A 17,958-nucleotide genomic window follows, 5' to 3' on the forward strand; every position below is an offset into this window, starting at 1 on the left:
AATGAGAACACTTTTTGACAGAGTGGAGACGCAATGTTCTTTGGCAAAAGAATCAATCGAAATTCTAGCTTGGACAAAATAATTTTCTCATTCAAGACCAAATTACGTGCTGCTGGCTTTAGGGTTAGTGTTCCTCTGCCAGGGTTAAAATTTCTGAAGCCTATCTGGCAGTATATACAAGAAGAAGTACTAGAGCACCATCAACGAGAAATTTTCTTGAGGCAGGGAAATGCTTCAGCATTAGCACTTCAGAAAAATAAGGCTGACCAGGAGATCTGATCCCTTTGAGCACGGTTGCGAGGGAACCCATAACCACAGCACCAGTGTTTTTCCACCCCTCTTTGCTGGCTCTCAGCAGCAACCATGAATAACAAGCAGGAAAAACAGAGGCAGGTTTTGAAGAGAAATGAGGGCAGAGGAGGGGGGGAGGGAGGCAGGCCCATCTTATGCAAGAGTGGGTATAAAAGGGGGAGCAGAGTACCCCTCCAAAATTGCAAAGAGTGGGGCAAAAGGAGAGCACGAACCTCATCGCTGAAGAACAGGTTTGAGAGGTCTATGTTTCTTTGTACCTTTATTGTGACTGTTGCAGGGAGAGATTCATTAGGAAATGTGTGGGCCATGAGCTAGTTTTGCACAGGGGATGCTTGTAGAAACAGCCTTTCTTTCACCTTTGGTTCCTTTTTGCCAGAAAGCTTTTTGTCCGAGTTTGGCCCAAAGCGGGTTTTCTGGCACAGCTCTCTTTAGGGGACAAAATCCTTGGACAACAGAGCTGAAGGGCAGGATAGAGACTCTTCTTTCTGAAGTTGAAGCTTTATCTTTAAGTGCACGCTCATTCCTAAACCCATGCCAACCCAATAAGAAAAAAGCCTCACAACAGAATCCACATCTGGTAATTGGAATAATGCTCATGCACTCCTGCTTAAAAATGGCTCAGAAGTAAAATGAAAGACTAACTGTAATTACATACAACCAGGATAAAATATGTTGCGGGTGTGGCAGGCTATGTTCTCCATAGTCTGAAACCTTCTCCTTTGGTAGAAACTGTTAGAAGATAAAAGACAAAGATCTAAGAAGTGCGCTAGTGTGTGATGCATCTTAATAGGGGAATATTAATTGAGTGAGCATAAGTGATTGGCAAATGAGGGGAGAGCTGTGTCTGAGCTTTGTAGTAGGGCATGAACGTAAGGTGAAATCAAAGGTTCTCCCTCATTACTGAAGCCAGCCAAATTCCCGGTGGTCTGAAGCAGGAGGAGCACTGTGGTGAAACCAGGACACTGAATATTTCCTCATAAAACTTTTTTTCTGGAGAAAGCTGGGTATTATAATTTGATGACGTTATGGATGGGGGGAGGAGGGCGGGGAAGAGTGGGGAAGATAGAATTCTGTGCTTCTCAAGGGCATTGACAATTTTTTTACTGACAGAAAACAATAGAACTGAGTGTGCAAACACCAGAAGAGACCCAAAGGTCAACTTGTCTGAAAAACCTGAGAACATTCAACTAAACTGAACTTTGTTTTATGTGACAGAGCCACCAAACCACCATGCTGGAGTTATTGTTCAGGTGCCTCCTGCTCCCCCTCTTCTGCAGGGCAACATCCCCTGCAACCAGGGATGCCTGACTTAGGGCTGGTACCTATAGCAAAAGAAGACCACCAGCTGCAGCATAGCTTGGTCATGACCTGCAGGGGAGCTGGAAGTAGGAGATACCTGAACGACACTGCCCTAAGGGTGCTACAGCACAGGGGCGTAATGATTTCAGGGAAAAAAAACATACAGTGGCTGCATGTTTTGTGATTTCCCCTTCCAGGGTTTATTGTCCACAGCAAACATGTAAGTCTGGCAGCTGTACTATATGTTATTAGCATCACTTGTAGCTTATTAGTCAAAGGCAATAATTCTTTTTAATAAGGATACTTTTCAGAGTTTTACAGAACACAAAGTGCCCTTCACTGAAACAGCCGTCATTTGTGTTTCCTCAATACAGAGAGTAACCTTAGTATAGAGAGTGTCCTCAGCCAGGCTGGGTTTGCTTTTTCCCTGTATTCAGGCCTCACCTAGGAGGACACAGCAGACCAGCTATAGCTCACAGACCTGGCATTGTCTGGCCATTTGTGCACGCTGCAGATGCCTAGTGCCTCATGGGAACCCGCATGGGTGGTGGTGCTGGAGATAGAGATTTGGCCTGTGCTCATGTCCCACCCACACTTCCCCTGGCCTCTAAGGGACCAGCTGTCTCCCCCAACCTGCCTGTAGGAAGGACTCTCTAGGGGAGAGAGGAAAGAAGGGGGATTGCAACCTGAAACGTATCTCGTTCTCTTAACATTTAGCTGAACAAAATGCATTTTTCACGGAGGAACTACTTCTCCTATTGTCTATATACGTAGATGAGCTGCATGCATTTTATACCTGTCTGGAGATGGTACAAATGCTCAGAGACTGTTCTGCAGCCAGAAGCTTACTTAACTGAGATGCTCAGGCAGCAAGAGGACAAAACGCCTTGAATATTTCAAGCTGTTTGTTTAAGCCTTCAGTGCATGATGGCATCTCATACAAGTCTGGGCTCAGAACCACTTTCAGACCTCATTAGAGCAAAGCTAGTCAGTTTATTTAAATGAAAAGCAAGACTGCAGAGACTGAAATTTCCCATCTCTTTGGCATTAGGCACCTGGCACACAGCCCTTGGGCTGGCAGGACTCAGCTGTCTCTGTCTCCACCTTCATCTCCACCAGCTCCACTGGCCAGGTGCACTGAAAACATCCATCTCTAGAGCCTCTCTCCTTGAACCCAACATATAACTGGGCACTGCAGTACAAATCATGCCTGACTGGCCCTCTAAAATCAAAGCATAGATGACAAATCCGCCCTACTCCTGTTAGAGCCGTGGAATTATAATTACTAAGCATAACAGGGGCACTGAACGAGATCCAGTGTAACCATCTAAACATTATCCCTGTTTTGATTCAGTGTTAATTTGCTTAAAGAGGAAGAAGGGGCACACCAAAATTGGAAGATAGTTTCAAAAGCAGCAGAAAGATCTCTAAATCCCACCCTTTTTGCCAAATAGGACTTGGAAGGCTGAGACTGAGAGGGATGAAATCTCTATGATCCAGCTCTGGCAACCTTATCCATCTGGCTCTCATCTTCTTCTTTCCAACATATTTTGTTTTGAAGAGGAAAAAGAACAAAGCTTTGACATTCTGGACAGATCAAGAGGGAAAGAAAGGGTAAAAATGGAGAGCTTAGTCACTTTACTCTGTAATAACGTACATGCCTCACACACTGATGGGTACCGAGGCTGCAAGGTAGAGATTAAAGGTGCTTTATCCAAGAAGACAAAAATCTCGTCCAACTGTACAACAAATATACATACAAAGAAATCTGCATTCATTTCAGTCTGGCATAAAATGAGCTATTTTCAGCTCCTGTAATCAGTTATTCTGCATAGTAAAATGCCTGTGTCTGTCTTAGTAAATGTGTAACTGCAGGCTACACAGATGTGCTGGGTCTGGTTAAAGGTTGTGTATCCATCCCTGGAACTTTCTACACAGCTGGTGTTAAGCTGGGCTCAGGTTTCATTGGGCCCTGTCTGGCCTGAGCTCACTTTTTTCAGCCCCCCAGCCGGTGATGTAAAGTAGCTTTGCGCAATGCTGCTGCAGACATGTAGAAAGGGCCCTCCGGTAGAAAGGGCATAAATCCACCCGCAGTCACACCACCCCAGGGGGAAGAGGTACCGTGGGGAGCTCGCCTGAGGGGTAACAGTGTCGGAGGGGCAGCGGAAGGGCTTCACACACCAGGACAGAGGCAAGTAAGCACTTGGATTTTCTTGGAATGCTAGTTTTCAACTCAGGTGTTCATGCTTTTCTGAAGGGCTTGGGGCTGTCTTCTTTAGGGAAATAAACCAGGCAGACTTTCCACAGATGGGTCTTAGCGCAAGTGCTGGCAGTGAGAACTGCTCCTCTTGCTTCTGCTCATGAGAAAAGAGCTGAACTGGGGGCTCTGGCAGCCGTAGGGAAGTAACCACTGGGCATCAGTGGCGCATAGTGGCACAGCCTGCCTGGGTGGCACAGAGTGACCCTCCCTGCTGCTGCAGGAAGGATTAGGAAATGCCTCAAAAGAATTGTATATGGAGAGAACAGTGCGGGCAGTGCTTCTAATCTGTGGCTTTTTGGTTCATTTTCCCGAGCTGTCCCAATATCAAAAATGTATCACATAGTCTAGAAATTCACTAGCACAGTGGATGGGCTGTCTGTGAAGATGAAGTTGGGAAGGCATCTCCAAAGATAATTTTTTAACTGGTCACCTGCTGCCAGCAGGGCTGGGGAGGCAAAGAGAGGACAGGGAGCAGAGGGAACAGCAGCAGAACTGTGCTGCCTGTAAAATAATTTAGAGGATGAGGTGGGACACAATGGGGTAGAACAATCCTTGGATGAAGGCACAGGGCCAGAGATCTACAGCAGGTCCTCCCCTTCATGCCTCTGGGGAGCAAACAGTTTCAGGCCTTATGTGCAGGCACTCTCTAGGAAGACGCTTAGACATCACAGCAGCAGAAACTCCATTTTCAAACCAAGCTGTTAGAAGAGTCTAAAGATTGAGAATGTAGATGTGCACATGAGCAGGCATACATACTTTGCAAGGTATGTCTAGTTGTCGAGCATCTACACATCTCAGGTTTTGGAGGAGCAAGAGAGTAGTGATACTGCAAACTGGAGTATTATTAGGCATAAAACACTTGGGGACTCCTCAAGGGAATTAATATGTTTATACATTGTAAATCAGGCTGGGAAAGTGCCGGGTCTTTGGCTGGATTTAAACCCAAACACTTCCACCCTGTGTAAATTAAAGTGTTGGTGAGACAGACATTGCTCTGTGTCCTCTCAGAAGGCTACTGGAATTACAATATCTGACAGACTGGTGTGACTTGAAATGTCTTGGAGAATGCAAGCAGAGAGCAGAGCTTCGGTGCTCACAAGGCTTATAGCATTCTGTCCATTCAATGAGCTCTGCAGAAATTGGAAAGGGTTGAAGAAGGTGAACAGAGCTGCAATGAACAAGAAATTAATAGTAGAATAAAAATACTGCTCTGAATAACAGAATTTTGGCCAATGAGAAATGTTATAGATGCATAATTTTCAACATATTTGGATTTCAAATACAGAAATTAAAAGTCATATACTGGAAATCCAAGAATGCTACTGCAGAACTGTTAGTTATCAAAAAATTAGATATAGGAAAAGTGAGAATTCTAAAAATGTAAAATTTGTCAGTGGGTATACCTGTGTGTGTCTGTTTATGTGTACCTATGACTTTCTCATTCCCAATATGCACTAGATCCTTTGTGCCAAAACACCAGTGACATCCACATACAGTGCAAATCTCTGCTTTCTCAGGAAAAACAAGAGCAGCAGGTGCTCTTTTACCGCAGGAGAAGACTGTGTGTACAGCAGAGTTAAACTCAGCTTACCCCTTCTAACTCTGTACTCAGATATAAAAGGTGTTATGAAAATGGTTTCAGTGTTAGCACATTTGTATAAGGGAGCCTGGAGTGTGTTTACCTAGAAGCTAGAATGAATGTTTGCACTGGGCTGTGAAAATGTAACATGCTCTACTAGTGCCAAGTATTTTGCTGACTAGACATACAAAAGAGGATTGTTCCATGTTTGGACCTTAAGAGAACTGGTTTCCAAACCCACTTCCTGCATAACAGCAGGCAAATGGCTTAGCCCGTCCATGTGTCAGCAAGACTCAGTGTGGCAGTTTGCAAAGATAGCTCTGACCAGGTCCCAGGAACAAATGTTGTTGCATTATTACAATGTTTTGCAGAACTAGAGTGCTCTAGTTTGCAGGCCTAACCAGCCTGTGCAACCATATTGCTTGCCATGCTAAATTTTTGGGGTACTGCAGTGGGTAATGGAGTCACATCTGTGCTTAGCATTTCCCCACCTGCTGCCATTGAAACTGGTGTCCGTCTCATCCTGGGCTTTTCAGGGAACAGAGTCTGACCAGCCACCACTAAATACTGAAATTCCCACCTTTGTAAGTCCAATGCAGCACTAACACCTCATCCTGTGATTAAGAGAAACTGTACTTAAAACAGGCTGACCAATCTTCTTTTCTCCTCAGTTTTTCTTTCAGCAGACACCGTGGAGGCAATTTTCCAACATGAATCTGGTAGCAGATCTTCTCTGTTTGTTGGCTTGCCTTACCCTGGTGACTTGTGACAGGGTCTACGTCCACCCTTTCAATTTGCTTTCTTTCAACGAGAGTGACTGTGACAAGCCAGAAAAATTGGTTCAGGAGGGAAAGATGAAAACTATTGTCCCCATCTCCATTGAGTCTCAAACCACACCTGCCTACGAAAATGACTTGAATGACAAGGACACGTTGGAACCCCTGAGCCTAAATGGCTGGGGGAAGGAGGAACCAGGCTACATGAAGGACTTGGTGTACATCCTGGGAGTGCGGTTTTACAGCATGCTGCGGAAAGCGCAGCAGGGTAAAAATGTGCTTCTGTCCCCAACCAGTCTTTACAGTTCCTTGGTGTCTTTCTACCTGGGTGCCTCAAACCAAACAGCACTTGATTTGCAGGGTTTGCTGGGACTTGTTCCCCCCTCTGGAAACCCTGACTGCACTTCCAGGGCAGTGGGAAGCAATTTCCTTTCCAGCCTGAGGACAATCGAAAGCCTCATGAAGAGTAGGGACGAGGAGCTGCTCTTTTCCAAGACACTCTGCCTGTTCTCTGCCCCTGGAATACCTTTATTTGAACTGTTCATGCAGGACTTGCTCCACTCTGCTGATGCTTTCTACGCCCGAGCTGTTGACTTCACAAATCCAAGTGAGGCAGCAAAACAAATAAATGCCTTTGTGGAGGCCAAAAGCGAGGGCCAAAGCAAATGCTTACTGACAGATATCGATCCATCTGCAGACCTGCTGTTTGCGGTGGACGTCTGCTTGGCAGGTATGAGGCAGCACTGCTTATTTTGGGAGCAGGCGGGGTGAAGGGCAGGCAGTGTGGCCCTGCTGCCAGGAAAGAAGCAAGGCCACTCCTGGCCAGTGGTGAAAGGGAAGGGCTCAGATGACCACTGCTCCCCACCACTGTGCTGGGGGTCCTGCCTGCACTCTGCCACAAGCCAGCAAGGGCAATGGGAAGGAGGTGGAGGGAGATGGTGTTGCAGAAATTTTCCTTGTCTAGTAAGCTAAGGATTAGGAAAGGTATGGGAAGGTGCGTGAGAGACAATTGCGCAGCATTTCTGGCTGCAAAGGAACTAAAAGTCATGAGAGACCTCTGTCAAAAATGATCAGGAAGTAGCTTTAAAGGAAGCCAAAGAAATACTTTTCCCGAGAACCTGTATTTCCACAGGGGAGCTGGGGGTAGAAGGCCAGAGGTAGATACAAGAAAGGCTAAAAAATATAATGGACATGACTTGTCTAATGGCTATTAAACATAGAGGTCTGGAGGCAACATCTTGCTCAGGAAGCAACCAAACAAGCTATCAGTTATGGAAGCAAGGAAGAATATACAAATCTGGAAGAAATAAGGCAATACCTTAGTCACCTAGGGTCATTCCATGCTGCTGTCCCAGAAATTTCCCTGCACTACAACTGAGCCTTCTCTTCTGAGTGGAGATGCTTTCCAATATCCTTGTGACTCAGTGCAGTACCAGAGACCACACACTTTAGACAGCTTACCTACCCTGTGACAGTATCTCAAACTTGCAGTGAGCCCTAAGTTTCTGAGTGGGCCTCTACTCTTAAAGGTAGAGTTGTGGTGCCCATTAAATCCTTTCATGCCTCCATTTTCCTACCTCTAAACTGGATATCAGGTTTTCTTTGCCTTTCATGGGTGCTGTCATTACTTGATCCCAGCTCCTCAGGGAGCTGTGAACATCAGCTTTGTCTTCAGTGTAAGGTTGAGCATAGAGATGATACTGCAAAAATAATTCTTGTGTTACAGATTTGAACATGGTCATAAGATCAGTTTTCCTTTAGCAGAAAATTTTTTTGTCTTCTTCTGTATTGGAAACTTGCAATTTTTATTAGCTTAGGAACACATGCTTGAGGGTCTGAGTCACTGGCTCAGCTCTACTACTTTCTTTCTCTGAGAAGGGTACAGTCTCCACACATGGGATAGAGAAAATTGGCTCAAGAACAAATGAATTAGTTAAGTGACTCTCTTCTAATAAACACAGGAGATGACTTCAGCATTTTCTTTGTCTTTTGGTTGTGAAGGGGCAACCATGACAGCCAATGCCGTTACACTCGATATCTGTCCCTATAGCTGCAGAAAGGAAAAACTACGTTTTTTTTCTCTGAAACACGATATATGCTCCTGAGATGCTATTAACAGCCACAGTATCAATAAAGTGACAGAAATCCATACAAGACAACAGCTAAATGTTCCAGTGGTCTCATCTGTTCTTCACTTGCACACAGTTTTTTTCATATTTGTAGATTTGCTGCTGAGCAGGGCCTGCCATTTAGAATCCAATGCAGAACATCAGGTGTAAGTTTCACTGATAGACTTTGTGTTTAGTTGTTTGGGTTTTTCCTTTTAGTTACAAAAGAATTACAAAGCAATGTATAAAAATAGCACCGTGGGTCTTCACAATCTTAAGCACCTCTACCTTCTGCTGGTTAAACTGTCTTTAACAGATAATCCTCAACAGCTTCAGTTTTAACTAGAAATTTGTTAAGATGCTTTTTGCTTTTTCTTTTGCTTCTAAGTAAGAAGCCATAACTTTTCACAGAAAGTCATCCTCTCTTTAGGCTTGTCAGGCCAGCATGAAGCCTGTATTACAGAACATGGAGATCATCACCTGAAGCAGAGAGGTCCAATGTTTCTTTTCTGTACTCCCAAGTTAGTACTGCAAAGTACTCTTTTACACTCCCAAGCTACATCCTTGCTCTGACTGACAGCCTTTTCCACTTCAGTTATCTTCCCTACAGTGTAGACACATTTCTTTTCTGCTCCAATATGGTTGCTGAATGGTTGCCCAAACCCAAAGCTTCTTCAATGTCCTGATGCGGGAGATCTCACTGTAAGAAACCATTTCTTCCAATGTGTCATCCATCACCTTCTATAGAAGGAAACAGTCATATTAAGATCTTAACATCTTTTAGAGCACTTTCAGGAGAGTTTGCACCACCCAGTTATACATTTGAGAGCACAGATGTCCAGACCCTCACCTAGCAGGGAGCCATCTCAAAAGCAGGGGTGCTGATTATCCATTGTTCTCAACTGGCACAATGTTAAGGGACTCGGTCCCAAAGTCAGTAGCAGAGCTTTGCAATTCTGCAATATTTTCCCAAGATTACTTAAAAGCAATTACAGGTGAACAGCTCTACTTCTTTATTCTTTGTTTTGCTTACACCTTTCCCATCTCTACCTGCTGCTTCTTTTGGTGAAGTTAGAGTAGGTAAAGGTGTCTAAATGTTCTTTTAATGCAAGCTCATTTAAGAGGCAAGTGTTCCTATGCAAAACCACTTACTACCTATTAAATATGTTAGGGTCCAGCATTTATCTGGATTTATTGGAGAATAGATTAGTTAACAGTACAGCTGGACCAGCTCCTATTTTAATTAATGTACCAATATTAATTACATTAATGTAAGGAGTTCCTTTCTTTATTACAAAATATACATCTGTTTTCCTAATTCCCTAATTCCACCAAACGATTTTGAGATTTCTGATCTTCGCCCCCTTGCTGACACCAGTTGTTCCTTCAATGCTAACAGGATTATCTACCTAACTGGGCAACAGCACAGAACTATGGCTGTGAGAAGATAACATGTTGAAATGCAAAGCTGCATAGAAATAGTGGGAGGCAAGAGCAAGGTTTCCCATACTAGTGAACCAGGAAAGAAACTTCTGTTAAGGTTTAGTAAGTGTTCAACCTCCTTGGCTCAACCAACATTTTGGTGTTATGCTTACAACCTTCCCCATTGGTTTTTAAGATTATGAAGGGTGAGACCTCAGGCAGAATTTGTGCTGTCTTCCCTCTCCCAAGTCCACCACGCTGTCTGAGGGTGCTCCTGCAGTAAGGGCTGGCCCTGATGGATGTGCTTCCAAATGTGCCATCATCACCACCTGAGGGATGGACAGGAAATCAAGCAGACCCTCCTCCGCACAGGCCTCTGAGCCCTTGAGGGGCCACGTGGCAGCCGGCGAGGAAGCAGACAGCCAAGCAAGCAGGAACACTGTGCCCAAGAAAGGCCACAAAGCCAGTAGAAATACAGTAGCTTTGGTCACAGTGGGTCCTGTGATGCACCAGAAGACATATTAAAGGGAGGATACATATGTTTACAGTAGTTAAATGTGATTTTATACTCACAGTCCTTCTCTAAGGCACAGCATGTTGTTTTTAAACAAACATATATGCCAGCTAAGGGGCAGAGGGGAGGAGGGAAGAAAAGGGAAGAAAAAGAAGAATCAATTTCTTCTTTCTCAATCTGTTTTTCAGTGAAGGTTAAGCAAGCCTTCCAGCTGAAAGAGCCTCAGGAGTTCTGGATGGATTCAAACACAAAGGTCTTGGTCCCTATGTTGTCCATCATGGGGACATTCCAGCACAAAACTGATGCCAGTGGGACTTTCTCTGTGGTGGAAGTCCCCATCAGCAAGACGGCACTGCTGGTGCTGCTGCAGCCCATCAATGGCAGTGACCTGGAGCATGTGGAGTCTGAGCTGACATGGCAGTCCTCAGCCTGGCTTCAGCGGCTGTCCCCAAGGTAGGGATGAACAGGTTTGGGGTCCACCACACAGGCCTGCCTGCTTCCTGACAGGGGTTGGATCCAGCCAGGGAGAGTTTACTACCAAACACAAAGAGAAACCCCTGCAAGCCCTAAGGCCGCACTTCAAGGAAGCTCAACTTTGGTGGGGCCTTTTACCTGGGGGTATTTCCAGGAAACAAGCAAGTACCTTTGCAGAGCTGACCCATGAAGTGGTATGATCTGGGGTTTAATAGAGTACCCAGGGTGAAGTCAGGGTGAGTTCACACTTGGAAATAGTAACAAGGCACCCATTGGTGTCTGTCCCCACATACAAAGCACTTCTTGCAGCTGTTTTCACAGCTTCCAGCCATTCCCTAGGACTGCCCAAACACCGTGCTTTCACAGTGGAGAACAAGCACTCACTTGCCTCTCTCTTTCCCGCTCTTTTCTGCAGAGAAATTAAATTAACGCTGCCGGCATTAAGAATAGAAGACAGCTCTGATCTACAGGAGCTTCTTGCAGATATGGAACTGCCGGCACTGCTGGGGAAGGGGGCAGATTTCAGTAAAATAAGCAACACCAATCTAACAATTGGAAAGGTACAGTACCTATTACTGGCACTAAAAATAAGCATGCTTCCTGCATAGTTTTAGCCTCATAAACTGAATAAATTTACCTAGAACAAAGCAGTCAGACCCATGTGGGGGACATATTTAGTAGGGGACTTACAGTATGACTGAAAGATGCAGATATTCCCTAGATTAATTTATCAGCAGCAATAGGTTTGCCCTAAACTACTTAAATTTCATCACTACAGCATACAGCATATTCAAGATCTGAGTGCTCTAGGCCCTGTACATACACATTAGACTGCATTCAGTACTACCTCCAGTTCAAACAGCTGGAGCACACAGTAGAGGATGCAGCTACTGGGCTATTGAGGATAATCCTCCATCACTTAGGGACTACTCCCAGAAATCACACAGAGATGCATGCAGCCCACAGCCTCACCTGAAGAAGGCTCCACAGTTCAAGCCTCAAGGGGAAGAAGGGAGAGCTTAATTCATAAAAAGAAGGCATATTACATTCCAGAAGTATAATTTGAGTGCCTTTAATTTTATTTTTAGAAGGTGCCCCACCCTTGGAAGTTCTGTCAGGGGCTTCAAGATGTCCTGGTTTTGGCTGGTAGTTAATTTTCTTCCGGTTAGTGCTATGTTTTGGATTTAGTATGAGGAAAGTGTTGATAATACACTGGTGTTTTAGTTGTTGCTAAGTCAGGGGAGGAATGAGTGAGCAGCTGTGTGGTACTTAGGTGGCGGCTGGGGTTAAACCATGACACAAGGGTAACAGGATTACTTACCACCCAAGTGTACAAGCAGTTGTACAGCTTTTTCTCATGTTACAGAACAAGTACTCCAGCATCTTTTTTAAGCATCCATGGAGTGTAATGTGCTGCTTACAGTTGATCTAAGTTATTGATTGCTTCATGTGCTTTATAATTCACTCAGACTCCTATTTGTCTCTTCACTGTCATCCTCTGGTGACTCTAGAGTTACTTGTATGTTTTGCCTTACAGGTAATAAATAAAGCCCTTTTCAAACTGACCAGTGATGAAACAGATCAGGCAGAAGATCCTGCAGCACAGAAGGAAGATGGGGTGTACCTGGATGTAACGCTGAACAAGCCGTTCCTTTTTGCTGTTTTGGAAAAGAAGTCAAGGGCAATGCTTTTCCTTGGCAGAGTAACAAACCTTCTGCATGAGGTTTAAATGCAAACACAGGAGATAAGAAAGGAAGGGAATGATGCCGTTTCCCATCACCATTTTCTTATTCATCAGCTATTTTTGTGATGTTGTTGAGTGCTCTACTTAGAGATGAAGCAGTTAGTGTTTGAAATACAGCTTTTTGAAAGCTAACACATTGCAGCATTTCATCCTCATTCATCAGTTTCCTGTGAGGTGACACGCTCTTCCTCCAGCTTCTCTTTTTATTCTCACTTTGTCTCCCTTTTGCTCCCAGCTCCCTTTTTTGATGCAGTGGGGCAGGGCAGTGTTTCGATGCAAGGCATTGACTTTAAAAAAACAGTTTTATAAGCACAAACAGCATTTACTATAGAAAGGTATAGAAAAGGACCTTTTCATTCTTTAAAAAGCTGTTTAAATTTTTTGTTTGGTCAGTTTTGCAAGAGAGACCGCCTTTTACATTACAGTGAAAATTTTGCAATTATCCACAGAAATTTCTAGCTTCATCAGCAACATTTTCCTTTAAAAAGCTGTCAACAGCACAGGCAGGCTTTGCTTGTCCCACTGAGACAAGATTTTTTGCCTTGAAAGCAAAACCACGCTTAGAGGAAGTTTCTTGTTTCTGCAGCCCAGACGGATACATTAATTTCCTAACTCTATGGAAATGCTAAAAATAGGGCTTGGTAGCATTAATGAACTGTGATGGATAAATTCTCAGAGCGGGACAGAATTATCTCTGATTTTTTTAAGGGAAAAAAAAAAAGGCCTACTATTCCAATACAGTTGCATTCCTTAGATTACATCCTAACCTGCAAGGCATTTATTACTGCTTTGTAGTAAAAAAAGACACTACTGGATAGATCCCAGTTCTGTAAACTTTAACAAATCCAAACCATATGTTCTTTAAAAATAGCATTAATGGCAGTAATACATATTAGTATAAATGGTGGATGTGGTGCTGCTACTTGTAAATAAAATTATTACAGTGGTCAAGTCCAACTCTTAACAGACTTTGAAATATTAAAGTGGAACCACAAATTTTTAGAGGACTTTTGAATTAGGAACTGAGGAACTGGGAGATAAACCTTGTTACTAAGGAAAGCCTTCCAGTGAAACAAGGATTTCCACCTCTCATCTCTAGATTTGTCTTTAGCGCTGATGGCGTTTAGAAAATAACTGCAAGCTTCTCGGGCATAAGATGTTAGGTGCATCCTATAGAGTACAGCAGTTCATTATCATCCATGGTGCTCCAAATGTCTATCTAATCTAAATGCACTAATGCCAGCAGCTTGCTGTCGGTGAGGTATATATGTGACAGATCCTTCTAGCTTAATGGAGAATGCTATGACATTATAAATAAAATAAAATAACACAAATCCCAAGAATACTAGGATTTCAAGTGCTATGATATAGCATCCATGTATTTATCCAATCATACTGTATGTATTTCAGATGCTCTAATATCTAAATATTGTACTTGTATTATGTACAGAAGCAATTAACTACAAATATATAGAGATGGATAGATGCAAATAAACCTACTTCTAAGTTTCTTTGCCACAGTTCAGTTGGGATTTTGCCCCTAACTACATCCCTTGTTCTGGCTTCTGAAATCTGCTCCAAGTCAGATTTATGTTTTTAAGACAGTAAGTTGCATATTATCATGCAGTACAGCTAATGGTATAGCTTGAAGCATGAAAGCTTCATACTAATTAAAAAGTTCATGTTAACTTAAATGTTATCTCATTTACTCACTGAAGTCAGAAGGTAGCATCAGCTACAAATAAAACTTCAGACCACAAACTGTTCCATTTCTATGATAAAGATGGACAATACCGAAAGGAAGCCCCTGAAAACACTGATAGAAAGTTTGGAGCAAAATGCCAGGTGTGGGCTGCATGCTCTGGGGACCCCATACCCTGTTCAGTGGTTACAGGCAGAAAAACAAACCAACCAATCCACCATCTACCAAACCAAACACACTTTTCTGAAAACAAACTTTGTGGTGAAGACCACTTCTCCACTGACACCCTAGAGAAGAAAAGGAAGGAGAAAAGGGCAGAAACAGGGAATTAAAAATATAGAACAGAACAAGTTCATTATTATTGATGGAAAAAGGAGAGTAAATATTCCGCCACATTGAGTGATCCAGCCAAATATACGTACTGCTAGTTATCTTTAGGTGATGAAGTTAAAACAGTCTGGTCTACCGCTGCTATAACTTACAAAGTTGAGAATACAGTTACCATTTTAGAGGAAAACATGCTGCTGCTTTTCCCCTCCTCAATATTATACAAAACCTCTTCCAGCTAAATTCCTTCCAGGATTAGAAAGGCATATCAAGTTTTCTAAAGGTCCTAGAATGGAAGAAGAAAAAGGCACAAAATCAAAGCTGCATTACTGTCACAAAGTGAAGTGCACTTAAAAAATTACCTAAGGAATAGAAGAAAGAGGATTAGTGGCAGAAGACACCTTCATTAGAACGCACTTACTTACATGGTAGATCCTCTCCTCCTCACTGATCCACAGTATCTGAAAAAGTTAAAATTTGTTTTTACCAAAGAAAAAGCCAATTCACACCTCTTCTTTCTTTCAACAGAGGTATCACATAAATTCTTAACTGATGTCATATTCCAATGAAAGAAAATTAAATGCTATTCAAGTGAACAAAAATAAAAGATGGGGAACTGACACAGAACTTGTGATGGAGACATTTACAGCAATCATAAAACCATTCAATAATTTTGATTTGCTAGACAATGTTATTTCCTGCCCAGAAACTAAAGCTGGTCTTCAATGAAAAAGAACAGAATTCAGCCTATATCCTCAGCAAGCTGATAATGACATGTGGGAAGCATTGTTATTGCAGGACGATGTCGGAAATCTCATGCAGCTTAAGGTGAAGTAACCCCTTCATGCCCTTTTGGTTTGGTACACAGACTGCATCTTTTTCCCTTATTTTGGAGGATAAAACAGCTTTGTTTGTATCCTCACTCCCTAGTATGCACAGATCTCAGAATTTGCTACTTTTGTTACAGATGTTACAGAAATTTAAATGTATAGATACATTTATGTATCATGTGTGTATAGACAGACACATTCTGAAATAAAAAGTTGCACGATGCATTTACAATACTACAATCTTAGTCTCAGCCTACAACTTGCATGTCCATTTTATAAGAAAACATTCTTGAAAACAACAGTAGCTAGTGGTAGGAAGATGTCTCTACTTTCAATTCTTAATAAAAACAAATGAAGAGGAGTGGGGAGACCAAGCTTTCGGGTTCATCATTTAGAAACCTGGAAAAATATAATACAGGAGTTCTTGTTCATAAGCAGTAAGAGTTATGTCCATTCTGTAGAGTGTGCCTAAGGCTGAAGATCTCAATGTCCCTGAAGGAAACAAACAGATCTAGGTATTTGGCAAGTTGGTTCAGTTTGCTGTTTTTTTTCAACAATAAATTTGGATGCTCCCTCAGTTGTTTATGTTGCCATGAAAAGAGAGATGCTAAGCAAATTAGAAGAGCTAAATCCTGCTCTCCATTACTGGGACTGAATCCAAGTACTACCACATAATTTTAAGCACTGATATTTTCCTCACTGCCCTCCTTATAAAATTAATTTTAGAAAAGTCATAATAGCCACCTATCCTAATTGCTTCAAAAGCACCATGATCACACAGTTGTATCTTCTCAACTAAACTACGGTCAGTTCTCCAACAGTGAGGAATAAAAAGCCTAAATGCTGTGAAAGGTTTGCTCACTACAGCTTCAATGCTACATTGCTATGTATCTCTAAGTACTCAGAAAATTTCCATCATTTCAGCTCCCGCATCCAAGCTCTCTAAATACAGTTATTTTTAATTAAGAAACATGAACTAAAATTCCAGGGCTAAACTTTCACAGGGTAAAAACACCCAAACAAACAAAACAATCAACCAAAAAACCAACCAAAAATCAAACACCACAAACAAAATCTTCCTTCACTCATATGGGGCATTCTCCAACTTGAAAGCCTCAAATTCACCCCCTACTGTTCCCAGACTCTGCTACCTGTCCCTCACCTATAAAAAAGAAGCATCAATAGGCAGATCACTCCAGGTTCAAGAGAGGTCTTTGTTAAGCCTTCTACCATTTTAAACCCTGGTAACACTTTCAAATTTCCTGCTATATAGAGATGCACCTTGTACTGATGTAACTAGGTTTGAAGTTACCAGAATTCTATGTGTATTCAGGTGAGTACTAATAGACAATATAATACAAATCAGAAATATGCCAGTGGCAAATAAATTCTTAGTGAACTAAGTTTTAGTTTGAAGGAAAACAGGTAGCCTGAATGTAATAACCTGTAAGCTACTTATATTAAAAATTATTTTCAAAACTTCAATTATTTTATGAGCTTTTGTCATGCAGCACTTCTCAACAATGTGATCCGTGAAAAAGCCAAATCAGTAAAATGAAAACATTCAAAAACCAAACGAGAGCTAACCATGCCCCATGATGAGGGAAAGCAAGTAAGTGCAAAGCAGTAATGAGAAACAGCAGAATCATGTTCCTGTGAGCACTTCATTCCAGAAGAGCTGGAGTAAATTTGAAAGTTTTTGACAGTCTGTAAGGAGTTAAAGAGCACAGTTGCCTGTCTCAAACACTGTCAAGGCCACAGAAGTGACTTGCCATAAGATAAGCCACCACAGTGGAAACTTGAGATAAGTACAGAAGGGAGGAATTTGTGACACTAAGGCCCTGATTCCAGACCTGACAGAGGCGAAATCTAGTTAGTACCTCCCGGTTAATGCATCTGGACAAAAATTCCCACTGTGGCAAACTGTGGGAAAGGCAGCAACTGCTCATACACATATCACCAGTCAAGCAAAGATGACGTCAAGTTACAGACAGACAGCACCAACAACCCCCGAAGTGCCCCCAGCATGATTTCAGGGGCCTTCCACCAGAGAACTGCACGTGATCCAGTGTTGCATCAGACAGTGTAAAACCCTCTCCCACCACGGGAAGTACTTGGGCGTTCCCATCTGAGCCTGAACACATATATATATATATATACCCATTACACTCCTTGTTTTGTGGGCTTTCCCCAGCCCTGAGGGATCAAGATTGTGACCATCACTTCAACCAGGTCTTGTCGTTGGGTCCACACGTGGTGATATCTCTCCTGTCTACTATGTACTCTTGTCCTTTATTTCCTCTTTCTTTCTTTCCCTTATTTATCGATATCTTTATACTTTCATATTGTTATATTTCTATAGATAATAACTGAAATGGCAACATATCTCCTTTCCATTGCAACCAGACTGTTCTAGAATAAACCTGCAAAATATATATATATATATATATTTTGCAGGTTTATATATATATATAAACACCAGTCATTCAGCATCATTTCACTCCAATCCACCCCAAGGGATCTATTAACAAGAACCTCAGCTATCCCACCTCAGGGGTGGGTTATAACACAGCCATCAATTAATACATTTGATTCAAAAAAGTATGGGACA

General features: G+C 42.5%; 1 protein-coding gene across 4 annotated transcripts; it reads left to right on the top strand.

Moving 5' to 3' along the window:
• Positions 1-448: 448 nt before the first annotated feature.
• AGT (angiotensinogen) lies at positions 449-13,209 on the top strand. 4 transcript variants are annotated; one of them, XM_018077446.1, is made up of 5 exons: positions 449-542; positions 6,122-6,956; positions 10,459-10,723; positions 11,160-11,304; positions 12,282-13,209. In XM_018077446.1, the coding sequence occupies exons 2-5, from the start codon at positions 6,161-6,163 to the stop codon at positions 12,471-12,473; spliced, it is 1,398 nt and encodes a 465-aa protein (XP_017932935.1). In that variant the 5' UTR covers positions 449-542; positions 6,122-6,160; the 3' UTR covers positions 12,474-13,209. The 4 variants fall into 4 exon arrangements, with proteins under 4 accessions (XP_017932935.1, XP_017932939.1, XP_017932937.1 ...); XM_018077450.1 differs by having other exon boundaries at positions 499-551; positions 12,282-12,620; XM_018077448.2 differs by lacking the exon at positions 449-542 and adding an exon at positions 3,571-3,806 and having other exon boundaries at positions 12,282-12,620.
• The last annotated feature ends 4,749 nt before the right edge of the window (positions 13,210-17,958 follow it).

Source organism: Manacus vitellinus, unplaced genomic scaffold, assembly GCF_001715985.3.
Source record: "Manacus vitellinus isolate BGI_N305 unplaced genomic scaffold, ASM171598v3 scaffold_37_pilon, whole genome shotgun sequence".
Taxonomy (NCBI): Eukaryota; Metazoa; Chordata; class Aves; order Passeriformes; family Pipridae; genus Manacus; species Manacus vitellinus.

Coding starts and splice junctions, on each gene's coding strand:
- AGT (XM_018077446.1), top strand. CDS start 6,161: ATGAATCTGGTAGCAGATCTTCTCTGTTTGTTGGCTTGCCTTACCCTG. Junction 6,957..10,458: donor GGTGGACGTCTGCTTGGCAG/GTATGAGGCAGC, acceptor TCTGTTTTTCAG/TGAAGGTTAAGCAAGCCTTC. Junction 11,305..12,281: donor CCAATCTAACAATTGGAAAG/GTACAGTACCTA, acceptor TTTGCCTTACAG/GTAATAAATAAAGCCCTTTT.